At 41.0% G+C, this 12,980-nt stretch overlaps 3 protein-coding genes across 3 annotated transcripts; all 3 read left to right on the top strand.

Annotated features, from left to right (window-relative positions):
• The first annotated feature begins 662 nt into the window (after positions 1 to 662).
• On the top strand, positions 663 to 3,803 carry LOC142929888 (interferon-induced very large GTPase 1-like). Its single transcript, XM_076071963.1, has 2 exons — positions 663 to 2,048; positions 3,797 to 3,803. Exons 1-2 carry the CDS (start codon positions 868 to 870, stop codon positions 3,801 to 3,803), a joined length of 1,188 nt encoding a protein of 395 aa, XP_075928078.1. The 5' UTR covers positions 663 to 867.
• Positions 3,804 to 4,031: 228 nt separating this feature from the next.
• Positions 4,032 to 6,684, top strand: LOC142929873 (interferon-induced very large GTPase 1-like). Its single transcript, XM_076071962.1, has one exon. The coding sequence runs from the start codon at positions 4,096 to 4,098 to the stop codon at positions 6,682 to 6,684; it is 2,589 nt and encodes an 862-aa protein (XP_075928077.1). The 5' UTR covers positions 4,032 to 4,095.
• Positions 6,685 to 6,729: 45 nt separating this feature from the next.
• Positions 6,730 to 7,711, top strand: LOC142906149 (interferon-induced very large GTPase 1-like). Its single transcript, XM_076053597.1, has one exon. It carries the CDS (start codon positions 6,835 to 6,837, stop codon positions 7,579 to 7,581), a length of 747 nt encoding a protein of 248 aa, XP_075909712.1. The 5' UTR covers positions 6,730 to 6,834; the 3' UTR covers positions 7,582 to 7,711.
• Positions 7,712 to 12,980: the final 5,269 nt, after the last annotated feature.

Below are 12,980 nucleotides of genomic sequence, written 5' to 3'. Positions count from 1 at the left end.
TACAATAGGTGGATCACCTGGCATTTGTTCTTTTCAACAATGGAAAACTGACATTGTCTCGAACACCAAGACGTGGACTGTCATTGATCTAGGCACATCATTGGTTCCAGTGTGAGACATTGTCACGTTTAACCACAAGGATTATTTTAAAAATACCTTGATAGCTAGCAGGCTCAAGGAGGCATACACACTTTTGACAAACCAAAATCCAAATTTTCGTCTTGAGGATAAATTGGTCTCTGCTAATGCTAAAGCCAGGTCAGTGATGCAAGATATTAAACAGTGGCAAGAATCCGACATGGAATATAATTTAGAAAAGATACTTGATTTGAAACAAACGTTATATGATGAAACGAAAAGCAATTTAATTTGGATAAACACCTGTTTGTCTCACCCAGCCTTTCAATCATTTTTGTCAAATCTTGTTACTGCACCTGCCAAAACGGTGAAAATCAAAAAGCTTATGCGCTTTATTATGGAGCCAAACAGTTGTGAAGTTAACAGCTTTCCACAATTCGCCTCCATTATGCAGTGGCTGAATGAGTATGAAGGAGTCCCTAATCAATTATCTGACTTTAAAGATCTTGTGAACATCTTAACAAAAGCAGAAGAACATTTAAAAGTTGACTTTTCACCAACTTATTCAGAAATACATGAAAAAACAAAGAAATCAGACATTCATTTAATTCATTATGCCAATCACTGAGAACAACAAAACTCATCGAACAAGAGCTACTCATCATTTCAGTCGCTTCTGCTGTTGGCTACTGTGTAAAAGAAAAACGATTTCAGCATCCCCTGAATTACGACAACATTGATCATCTTCAACGTGCACTAGAGTCAGCTTACGGAGAGTACTCAAGACGGATGGAACAAGACAAATCCAGAGCTCAGGCATACGTGTTACGGACAGGTTTGTCTAATGCACGAACTCCTGCCGAAAAGCGAAAACAGTTCGATTTCATGAGATCCCAGATCGAAGCAACAATGTGTGCTGAAGTTTCCCATGTGATTAAATGCAGTGAAATAAGGCCAACTGACTGGACTAAACTTGATATGATGCTGGAATCCATTATCGCTGGAACTTTAAGGCAAGAAGAATTACAAAATAAACCATCTATTCAACCACGAAAAAATAATGAAGAGTTATTGAATCTGCTTGAAAGACTCGCACTGATAAACTACTACCCTAAGAAATTACACACAAGTGATGTATGTGTTGTCAACAGGTCTCCAATTCAAACTAACCCTGATCGATGCACAGAACAAGAACTTGCTCTTTCTTATCTGCAAAAACTGATGATGATTGACTATCGAGCAAGATATGTTAGTTTTCAGTGTAACAATCTAAACAAAGGTAAATTAAACAACTTATCTCAGTCCACGTATACAAATAAAAGTCCTAATAGTGATAACTTATTTTCTGATGATAAGAATGATGATGACATAATAAATAACAGGGATGGGCCTAGTACAAACACTGAAACCCACATTCACCCTATGGATTTACAAATGGCAATATTCCATTGTGGAGACAATTTTGTAAGGCAGTACATTTGCACCAAACTTTCATTCATCCAGTTCGCACTTCCGCTATTAGTTCCAAATCCTTGTTGTTCAGAAATAGAATTCCCTATCTGGTCATTCAGACAGATTAAAAAAAGCTGGAAATGCCGTGATGCATCTACCACAAAATGGAAATCTAAAAACTGTGCAATCAGTGATGCCAACACTGCACTCGTGTCCATCGTAAGATTTGGTGAACCACCTGCATCGAAATCTCAGATAATGAATTCTTTGCTCGGCAAGCAAAAGCATGGAGTTTTCTTTCATAGGCACTGCCGAGGCAGCAGCAGGAATGGTCAACTAATGAAAGGAGTTGCAGAGATCGCCTGGTATCTTCCAGGTGGCAAGGACGATGATGTGTTAGGGTCGCCAGCCCCCGGGATCTCTCCTGCCTGCGACCCTGTCCGCGAAGTACCGACGCTCCCAGACTCCCCACTAGTGTGGGAGCTGCCTCCGCTGCACTCCTCACCGGGCGGGGAAAGGTCGCCGCGCTCCTGTTCCCCCCCCTGTGCTGTCCCCCCCCCCGCGAGTCCGGGTTTCCTGCCGGTGAGGCATCGCCCTCGACCACCCTGGGGCCCGCTAGCGCTTCGCCGGCACCCGAACGCGACGCTCCCCGCCCGCGCAGTCCCACGCACCAATCACACGCGGGTAACCGGGGGTTAGAGGTCGGAGGGTAAGCGACGTCGTTCGTACCCACTCCGGCGATTGGGGGGATTGGGTTAAACGGGTTTAAAGGGCTATGCGATGGGCATGCGTGCGAGATGGGTATCCGCTCGCAACGGGGGAGTCCGCCGCCGACGGTTTGTAGCGCCCACAGCTCACGCGGCGCCGCTCCACACACGCGGCGACCACCGCGAACAGCGAGCGCACCCACGCTTCCACTCTCTTTCCACACCCTCGCAAAAACCACACCAGTCCGTTATGTAATCGCCGACGATTTATTCCACCGGGTCGGCGAGCCCTTATTTAACCGAGTCAGTCGGGATCGGCGGGGCAGGACCAATCTATCTCTCGATAGTCGGCACTATACTCTACCTGTCCTTCTCCCCTTTACCCTCTCCGGTTTTCTTCTTAAGCTAAGTCCCAACTCCCTCTTTCTCTCCCTCCCTTACTCACGGTTCGTCGTCACTGCCGGCTGGTCCTCGCGGCGCGTCGATACGTCCCACGGACGTTCGCGCGGCTGGACTCGGGAGTTGACGGGCCTGGGGTTGACTCAAGTAGCCAGAGCCCCTTTTTCCTTCGCCCTGACCCGCTTTATTCTTTCTACATCAAAGGGGCTACCTGGTGCCGACTCGCGGGCCAATCAGCTCGCTGGGATTACCCGCCAATCGGTAGGCCCATCTGTATCCCAGCATCCCCCGGGCCGTTGCTTTCAGCGACGTCCGCATCTAAATTTACCTGCTCAGCGGCCATCCAGCCAGAGGGCGACCCTGCTTTCCCGCCGCTCGTGGCACTGCCCTCCTCCCTACCTGCCCTGCCGACCCGTGTGCGTGAGGTGCGTACTAACCGCGGTGGCGGGGCAGCCCCGCCGTGAACATGTCACTTCTATATTCTTAGTTTTTTTCGGTAAAGTCACGTTGAAGAGAAACAACAAAATAATAATATATATATAAAACAATAAAAAAATTCTCACGACGTTTCGACCATAACTCAAACGGTCATCTTCAGGTGTGTCGAAGATGACCGTTTGAGTTATGGTCGAAACGTCGTGAGAATTTTTTTTATTGTTTTATATATATATTATTATTTTGTTGTTTCTCTTCAACGTGACTTTACCGAAAAAACTAAGAATATGAATTACTGCAGTCACGAAAGTTTTAAATCAAAAATGTCACTTCTACTCAAGTCACGGCGCCACGGTGTGTGTTAGCGTCGGAGGAGACCGTCCAATTCCCTGGCTGCAGGAAACCGTGAAGATTATCCCTTTACGAGGGCTTCTGGGTGAAAACCTGTCGGCCAGGGTGTATCCCCACGCGCTCTAATGGTGGGGGGAGTGCGTGCGTGTGTGTTCCAGTGGGGGGGGGGTGGGGAGGTGGTGGGGTGGAGCAATGTCGGCCTCGTCGCTCGGGGCGGCGAGATCGCAGGTGGGCCACCCGCCGATCGGCACCGTGGCGGCGGCATCACAGATGTATTTAATGACTGCATAGCATTCAAGGAGATGCAAGAGAACACAAAACACAGATGCAATTTTTGCATGAGATATCGTCTATAAATGTGATATTACTGTCAGATGGTGATCGCAATGAAGAAGGTAAACGCATCTTAGACGAATGTTTGAGTTCCCCAAAGCCGCTAGTTTGCCTCTGTGCTGACAATAAGAGAGTTTCCAGTGGAGTATCTGGAACAAACGCGAAAATTGCTGTCGGGAATCGAAATGAGGCTGAGTTAATTGATGAATTGACGTCAATAATCAAATTGTTTTTAGACAATTCAAAAAAAAAACTTAACATCGAAGCTTGCTCAGCTATTGCAAGACAGTATGGCTTCGTTGTTGATGAAGATGATAAACAATGTGAAGAGGGCAAGGATATGGTGACATTTTTGCCTCTTCAAGGAAAATTGTGGCAGTCGTGGTGCAAGAAAGACAAAGAATTGACTCGCATGAAGGTAAAGGGGGGCCTAAGTGTTGAGGAATACAAAAGTAACATTTCAATGGAAAAAACACTCATTAGGGAAGCCCAGCTTGAAAAAGCATTTCCTCTTAATGGTTTTATGAGATCATTGATTGAAATTTTGAACCATAATGCAGGCACAGTAAAAACATACTTTCTGCATTGGCTACGCATATACTTAGATAATATGTCTGCAGATCGCTTATCACAACTTCATCTCACTTATCATCAGGTCTGGACAGCAATAATAGAGTTGAAAAAACAAGGTTCTAACACGATGACCATTGCTACAAAACAATCAGAGTTGGATAAAATATCAGAAGAACTTGATGCCTCTTCATTTGGAATTGATCACGTTTTTAGGGAAGTTGGTCAGATCTACGAAGCTTCACAGACAACGCCATCAGTTGAAAAACTCCCAGCTACTTTGCCAAATATTTCAGCAGAAATGATGATCTCTGGATTTCCCCTTGAACTCATGGATGGTGATGCTGCACATGTCCCTCTCATTTGGATTACCTCAATCTTGGACGGAATCATTAATGAAATTGGGAACGTGAAGCTGTTTGTTATCTCAATACTGGGAATACAGAGCAGTGGAAAGTCCACGCTACTTAATGCCATGTTTGGTCTCCAGTTTCCTGTTGGTAGTGGGAGATGCACCCGAGGGGCCTACATGCAGTTAGTGAAGGTGGAGGCAGAGTTCAGTAAACAGCTGGGATATGACTTTGTGCTGATAGTCGACACAGAAGGACTACGTTCTGTAGAGCTGTCAAATGCAACACGTAGTCATGACAATGAGCTGGCAACTTTTGTGATTGGGCTGGGAAACATGACCGTGATCAACATTTTTGGAGAGAACCCTTCTGAAATGCAAGACATTCTACAAATTGCTGTGCAGGCGTTTCTGAGAATGAGGAAGGTGAGGTTATCACCGAGCTGTGTGTTTGTCCATCAAAACGTAGGAGAAGTGAATGCTGACGATAAGAACATGGAGGGAAGGAAACGCTTTCAGGAGAAACTCGATGAGATGACCAGCATGGCTGCAGACCAGGAGCAGTGCGCTGTTGCATCATTTGACGCAGTGATCAGGTTTGACGTGAACTCTCAGATCCGTTACTTTGCTCATCTTTGGGAGGGAGACCCTCCGATGGCTCCGCGAAATCCAAGCTACTGTAAAAATATTAAAGACCTTAAAGAAATGTTACTTAGAAATGCGAAAAGAGAAAAAAAAACAGTCAATGTCTTGAAGATATCAGAATTGAAAGCACGCATTATGGAACTATGGACGGCTTTGCTCGCAGAAAACTTCGTTTTTAGCTTTAAGAACACCATAGAGATTGCAGCTTATACCAAACTGGAAGAAATGTATGGAAAATGGACTTGGGAACTAAGGAGTCATGTTCTTCAGCAGGAAAACAAACTCTATAACAGTATTGATAATAATACAGATGCAATGACACGATCAGAGATTGAACAAAAGATTTTGTCAAACTATCAGGATATCAGGAAGAAAATGGAAGAACATTTCAATAGCGCAGATGATGCAGAATTGTTGGTTCAATGGAAAGTTAAATTCGAAAAAGGATTTGAAACAGTGAAAGAAGAGCTGGTATCTGATGCTTACAAAAACTACTCTTCCCTGATGGCTCAAAACGACGAAAAAAGAAATCTCGATCAGCAGAGATCAAGTTATGAAGATCAGCTTATTAGAAAAAGCAAGGATTTGGCTTCAGAATTGAGAGACAAAAAAGTAAATGAAGAAGAATGGGACAGGGATTTTGATCAAATCTGGAAAGAGTGGATTAAAGTGATAAAAGATGGTATGACCAGCCCTGCAAAACTTGATGTAAAAAGACTAATTGAAAACCTTATTTACTCCGTTCATGCGAATCAAATTCAACACCTAAGTACAGTGATAGGTAACTATGATAAAAGTAAAACATTTGTCGTTAATAAAGACGAACACATTATGATGAACAGACATTACTTCGACATTGTCAGTTACCATTTAAAAAAGGAGGATATTAAGTCAATTAGCAATTTAATTGTTGACATCGAATACCAAGTCAGTAGCTGTATTACTAACCAGGAGAAACATAAAACGAATTACAATCCATCCTATATACATGGAATTTTAGAGGTAATAAATAGATACATACAGGTATTTTCACAATCCAATCAAAGATTTAAGCTCACAGAAAAGTTCAAAATTGATGTATCTGTCCATATATTGGCAGAGGTTGTGGGGCGATATCAGAAAATGCATGATCATTTCCAGAAGGAAAACGACCCATTGGTATACTTCACCAGTAAGAAAGAAGAATACTTCAGCAGCTTCAAAATTCGCTGCCAAGGCGCAACGTCCACAACTATTTTTGTGGATTTTTTGTGTAACAAACTGAAAGCATCAATTCAACAGGCAGTTTATGATAACGTTTGTGTTGACATTGCAGGCAGGATGAAGTCCAACTGTATAGCATTCAACGGAAATCGATCAAAATAAGAAAACTACATCCTAATAGATTTAGCAAAGAATAAAGATTTTAAAGAATTTGATGAATATATTCACCATCCAAAACAACACTTTCAAAAATACATTACGGAATGTGTAGAAGAGTATTGCAAGGAAAACGATAATGAAATAATTCATGACATGTTAAAGTCAAGTCTTGAGGGTTACACAGCTGATATTACTCGTGCAATTAATAAAGCAACTGAAATTGTACGAGACAACGAGTATGATGCATCTTCATGGCTGGATGTATTTTGCACACAGCTTGATGATGCCATCAAGCTCCCAAGACACACTTTGAACAAAGGCGACTATAGCGAAATAACAGATTTTGAATTTCTTAAAGAAAAAATAACAACAGGACTAGAAACCGTGGTTCAAGGATTAAAGGATCAATTTTCTTCAGCATGCTTAAATGATTTGAAACACGTTCAGAAAACACCTCATGAAATACTATTTGGGCAGCTATGTGGGTGCTGGGTGCAGTGCCCATCCTGTAAAGCCATCTGCACAAACACGATGTCCAATCATGATGGAGACCACAGTGTTCCCATTCACCGCCCCAAGGCAGTGTGCGGAGAAAATTGGCATGAAACTGATCACTTTGTCACCGACATCTGCACTAGTTTAGTTGCCAGTAACTGCAGCATAGTGTTTCCAGACAGAAAAATACCATGGAAGGATTATCGTACAGCCGGGCCAAATTATGCTTGTTGGAGCATAACACCAGACTTAACCACACAGCCATATTGGAAATGGTTTGTCTGCACGTTCAAGTCAGACTTAGAAAAGCGCTATAACCTAAAATTTGCAGTGCTGGGAAAAATCCCATCAGATTGGGAATGTTTTAAAGAACATGATGTTATTAAGGATTTAGAGAAACTGTAGGTTGATTAATAAAACTACAAATGAGCATCCTATGTCACAGATGAACTTATGAATACGTGGCTCTGTTTCAAAGTCTGAAGATTTTCATTTTTTATGTTTTTAATAATAACAACGAACATAATTCATCATCAAACAGGAACATCTATAAAATGGCATGGTATTTAACGATCGTTACATGCATGCATATGTACATACATTTAACTTGAGACATTGTGGATGCTATAGTAAACTGATCATCTGCCTTAGACGTGAATATTTTCACGCAAAGTAAATATATGCATCTTTTTAAGTAATCCATAAAGAAATATCTACAATAATTTCCAATGTGTTTATTCCTCTATACCCTTGTTTTGTTTAAACGTGCATTTTGTTTGTGATGCACTTCAAATGTAAATACAAAATTAAGAATAGAAATGTCAATGAAAGTGGTAAATTACACATCAGCTAACTACGTGCTTAATATTAAATTGTGTTTCTACTTTAACATTTGTAATTGAAATCTAAAATCAATATTGCATGCTTTAATGGTAAATTTGTGCTTCAAGTTCCCACAAATACTCACCAGCCTTGCGCTTTCTTCTTGTTTGTGTCGGACCCCTATTTCATGATGCAGAACCTTCTCCCCTGGGTATTCTCTTCCAGAGCTTTAATCACCTGCCCATCCCCTCTCATGAATGCCCAAGACAGGTATTTTGCCTCTCACGATCGTTCTTTTCAGACTTTTATGTTCATCCAAAATTGCTTCGGCATGAGCATAATACTATATTTCCATGGGATAGCATATGGCCAGTTGAAGTCAAATCCAAAGCTGAAAAGGTTCCAATATTATCAAGTATTCCGTTCTCAGCATGGATATCTGCCAAATATAACATTTAAGTAAATGTTGAAACATCTTTACCAGTAACTTCTTCTTTGCTGCAGCAATTCTGTCTTGCTGAATGCCATTTTTCCATTTGAATAATGATATCACTATAACGCACAATTCATTAGTTCGCTCTCCAATTATACATTCAAAAGACCCACAAATAATACATATGTGAGTAAATACAACACAATTTCAGCAAACCTCAGGGTACTGTAATTCTATAATCGGAACAAATGCTTTCAATGACTAGAAAGGCACCACATGGGACACAAAAATTAGCGGGGTTTACAAAGCTCTTAGAATTTACAAAATTAAACAACATTGTACTGATCAACACCATTCACCCCCACAAATAATCAAGAAGATCAACGTAGCACTCATGTTGTGGTGTATTTCACTACTGGACTGACGATACAGGATTGTAAAACCATTTTCAGTCAAATAAAAAGAGTGGATATTTCTCTGGGGCAGACATTGGAAGTGACGGTGGCTTAATCATGATGGTCACAATCAAACTCAGAAAGAATTTCAGGGAAAAGAGCACAAGAGCGAGATATGACTTGGACAAACTCTACAACCGACGGATAAAGGCAGAATATTAAGCAATGATTTAAATAAGGTTTGCGCAATGACTAATGTTAGCGCTACATTAAGTTACGGATGATTTCATGTAATATCACAATAAAGGGCCAAAATATGTTATTAACAAGGCTTGGGAGTTTAAACAGCAATGAGTGACTAAGGGGGGCATGTACCGACGTGACTAGTCATGGAATTTGAAATCCAAGAGACCTGATGGAGAAGACGATACAATGATCAATCATCCACTAAACAATCCTATTAGAACTGCAAAATGTAAGCAAATACAAAATAAGCTCAAAACATTCAACTATTTTTTTCTCGACAGAAACAGAAGAAATCTCTTGAGACTGTTAAGAAACTCATCAAATAGAACCAGTCAATAAAATCAGCAACATAAATATTTAGCAACTTATTTGCAAACAGTAACACATTTACGCACTCTAATCTCAAAACCTCTTATGGATATTGGTCGCGAAAGCCTCCGTGTTAAACTGAGTAACACAAACAGGCAGAAAATATGACTCACCCAAATATCAATGTTGCTGAAATGATGTGCTTCCAAAATGTCGTGTCGCTGATGGGATGTGAAAAAATATTTGTTGAATGTTCATGTTGAGGTACAGATATTGGAGAGATGTGCATTGTGACCCTATTGATTTTGGAACTTTTATTCGAATAATTATGTTATGATACAAAGTATCCAAGTCACAGTAAGGTTGGCAGCATACTGTGAAATATCTGTCGAAGCCCAGAGGAACTTTCAACCACATTTTCTAGGGCACAGTCGAAGTTAAGAGAGGTTGGCCAATGGTCAACATCGTGCATTAGACGTAAATATCAAAGGCATACATGTAGATCACAAGAAACTGATAACAGTGGAATTGGTTGATACATCACTGGCACACCTACGACATTACAAGTTAAGTAAACAAAACTCACATTTGTAGTCTTTAACTCTTATCCACTCTATATCTCTGGTCTCTGTTTGTGCTATGAAAAAGGGCCATTGCCACGAATAATCTGTTTTATATATATATAAAAATGTGCATTTATGGCAGTGCTATTGATTTTTTAAACCAAACGTCCAGTAACGTATGATAATGACGATAATAACATTTTCATACGTGGACATATAATCATACAGGTTGGTAAATGTGAAGAAATAGTAACAGTTTTGCATACAATTAATAACATTTCTACGTTTGATGCATCGAAGTCAATAGGCTGTATGACTTGAGGGGAGGACTTGTGCATTATAATATTTTTAGGTGATTTTCAGATAAGCGTAGGAGCAAATATTGTCCACGCTGCCTACTCATCTTCCTCTCTTCCAGATCCATTGTCAGTTATTGCAAAGTCTACATTTTTTTTAACGCCACAATTTGCATAGCATGAAGATAGAAAAAACTGCATATTAAGTGTAACACAATCAAAATAAATGGACAAAAGAAACAACTTTAAAATGTGAATGAGTGGAAGCTGGATCAAGAAAACGACAAATGCAGAGTTCTATTAAATATCAACGAATAGGCTGAGACCAATAAGTAGAACACATTAATCCTCTGGGCATTGTTGGCAATACAGGCGGCAGGAAGACGTCACTTTGAAGGGATATGGAAGACGATGAAGAAGACGACAGAGATGGATTCATAAAAGCAACTAATAAAAGTGGCATCATTGCTAACGAATGCTTCAGAAGGGTGGACAAGTAGAAAGATCAAGTTCTACAACTGCCAACCGCTTACATAGACAACACAAATTGTTGACTTTGATATAATTATTTACACGAAACTTAAAATTTTACTTCATTAACAACTTTAAGTTATTTACATCTATTGCCAATTTTGTCATTGTAGATAAGGTGCGTGAGCAATTGGGAGTTGTTCTGGAATTTGAGTTATTTTCGATGCATGCAACTTTATATATACATAGAGTAAGATGATACTACCTGAATACAAAACAGGAATATATTGTACATCTTTACGTCATATTTACGAAGTGGAGTGTTGGCATAGTGCTTTGCTATCTGCCATATCATATTTGTCATCTGGGCATCTTATATTTTGTGGCAATAAGAATCTGATTTCAATAATATGGTTGGTATTCTAACAACCAATGAACTAAGGATTATTTTGATGTCGCATTTTTTTGTTTAGCTAATCTTGATTGTATAATGCTGAAGAGGTCACAGTTATTTTATGAATTAATACTTGTTTGTATGTTTCGGAGCATGGACGTTATATAGTGGTTGTGCAAATAGATACAAAACATATCAGTTTAAGAAAATATGTGTTCAAAGTCACAATTCAATGTTTTATTGGGGCCATAACTATCGGTTTTAATCAATACATTTATAAGAATAAAACTATTTACGTATTTTGTCTTTTAATGAAAGTAGCATTTCAAAGTGGTGAACAAGACAAACACGAAATACAAAACACACCAAGGGACAATTGAAAAATGTAAAAAAATGAGACGATCAAAATAGTGAAGATATGGCAAGGAATGTGGGGAACGTTGGGTTCTGTTTTGGAAAAAAAAAGGTCCCAAAGAGAGTTGTATTCTATTTGCATTGTTCTTCGAGTTCAATTGCCTTGCTTTTTAAATAATCCACAGCATCAGGTTTAAGAATCCGCATTACTTGTAAGTCTAAATCAAGGATTGTGTATTTATTAGAACAATTCTTCAAGGAGTAGATTTTACCTCTCCCTCCACCAGCCACTAAGGCACACTGGTGGTTGTTGTAAAGAAGCCCGATGGTTCACTGAGGTTTTGCTTAGTTCTTAGCCACCTAAATCAGGTGACTTTGGATGATACTTATCCCCTGCCGAGTATTAACGACTCATTGGAGGCATAAGCAGGGTCAATTCGTATTTGTTCGTTCGTTTCTCAATCCGCTATTCCTGGTGAGGGTCGTGGCGGCAGCATGTTGCGTAGGGCAGTCCAGACCTCCCTTTACCTGGCAATGGACTCCAGCACGACTATACACTACACTATACTCTACACTATACACTGCTATACACTACACTACACACTGCTATACACTACAGTTATATGCAATACAATACACTATTATACACTACTATACTAGACGCTACACTATACACTACATTACTATACACTACTAGACACGTACTCTAGCTCGACAGTCCCGCCAGCGTGTCCGGGGATGCCCCCGGGGTCTTCGCCCAGTGGGACGTGCCCGGTAGAGTACCAGAGGGAGTCTATCGGAGGGCATCCTAACCAGGTGCCTAAACCACCTCAACTGGCTCCTCTCAATCCGGAGGAGCAGCAGCTTGACTCTGAGACTCTCCCAGATTACCGAGCTCCTTACCCGATCACGGAGAGTGAACCTGGCATCCCTGGTGAGAAACCAATTACCCAAGGATCATGTTCCGGATCTATCGCTGAGTCTGAGCCAGTTCTGCAACAGACTCAAAACAGTGTTGTTTCAGAGAGCTTACTTCAATGTGTGATCAATGCACATTCGTAATGGACTGGACTCATAAGACTGCGCAATATCAAATGCTCTTACTTCTTACTTAAACATGACCATAGGTTAGAGTGGGAATGTAGATCGATGTGTAAACCACTTCACTACCACAAAATGGTACAGTGCCCGCAACACGGTGGGCGCCGCACCAATCCGCCTGCCAATATCACGCTCCCACTCACCATCACTCAACTTCTCCACTGAGGGCAGCTGTTCCCCCCTTCCCTGGAGAGAAAAATCCACCGTATCCCGTGAGTGAACCATGACACAAGATTTGGAGGTACTGATCCTCATCTCAGCTGCTTCACACTCGACATGAGCAGAATTCCAATAACATCTCACCATTCGGGTTCAGGTCAGGGGGGGCATTCCTCCCAATCATGCCTCTCCAGGTATCTCCATAATTTCCCACGTGAGCATTTAAGTCGCCCAGTAAGACTATGGAGCTGGTAGACAGCA

Source organism: Petromyzon marinus, chromosome 3 (assembly GCF_048934315.1).
Source record: "Petromyzon marinus isolate PM22_M1 ecotype Great Lakes invasive population chromosome 3, UKy_Petmar_22M1.pri1.0, whole genome shotgun sequence".
Classification (NCBI taxonomy): domain Eukaryota; kingdom Metazoa; phylum Chordata; class Hyperoartia; order Petromyzontiformes; family Petromyzontidae; genus Petromyzon; species Petromyzon marinus.
Note: the sequence above shows the minus strand (reverse complement) of the source record. Positions and strands in the feature narration are given on the sequence as shown.

Excerpts from the sequence above, each read along its gene's own strand:
- LOC142929888 (XM_076071963.1), top strand. The coding sequence starts at position 868 with ATGGAACAAGACAAATCCAGAGCTCAGGCATACGTGTTACGGACAGGT.
- LOC142929873 (XM_076071962.1), top strand. The coding sequence starts at position 4,096 with ATGGTGACATTTTTGCCTCTTCAAGGAAAATTGTGGCAGTCGTGGTGC.
- LOC142906149 (XM_076053597.1), top strand. The coding sequence starts at position 6,835 with ATGTTAAAGTCAAGTCTTGAGGGTTACACAGCTGATATTACTCGTGCA.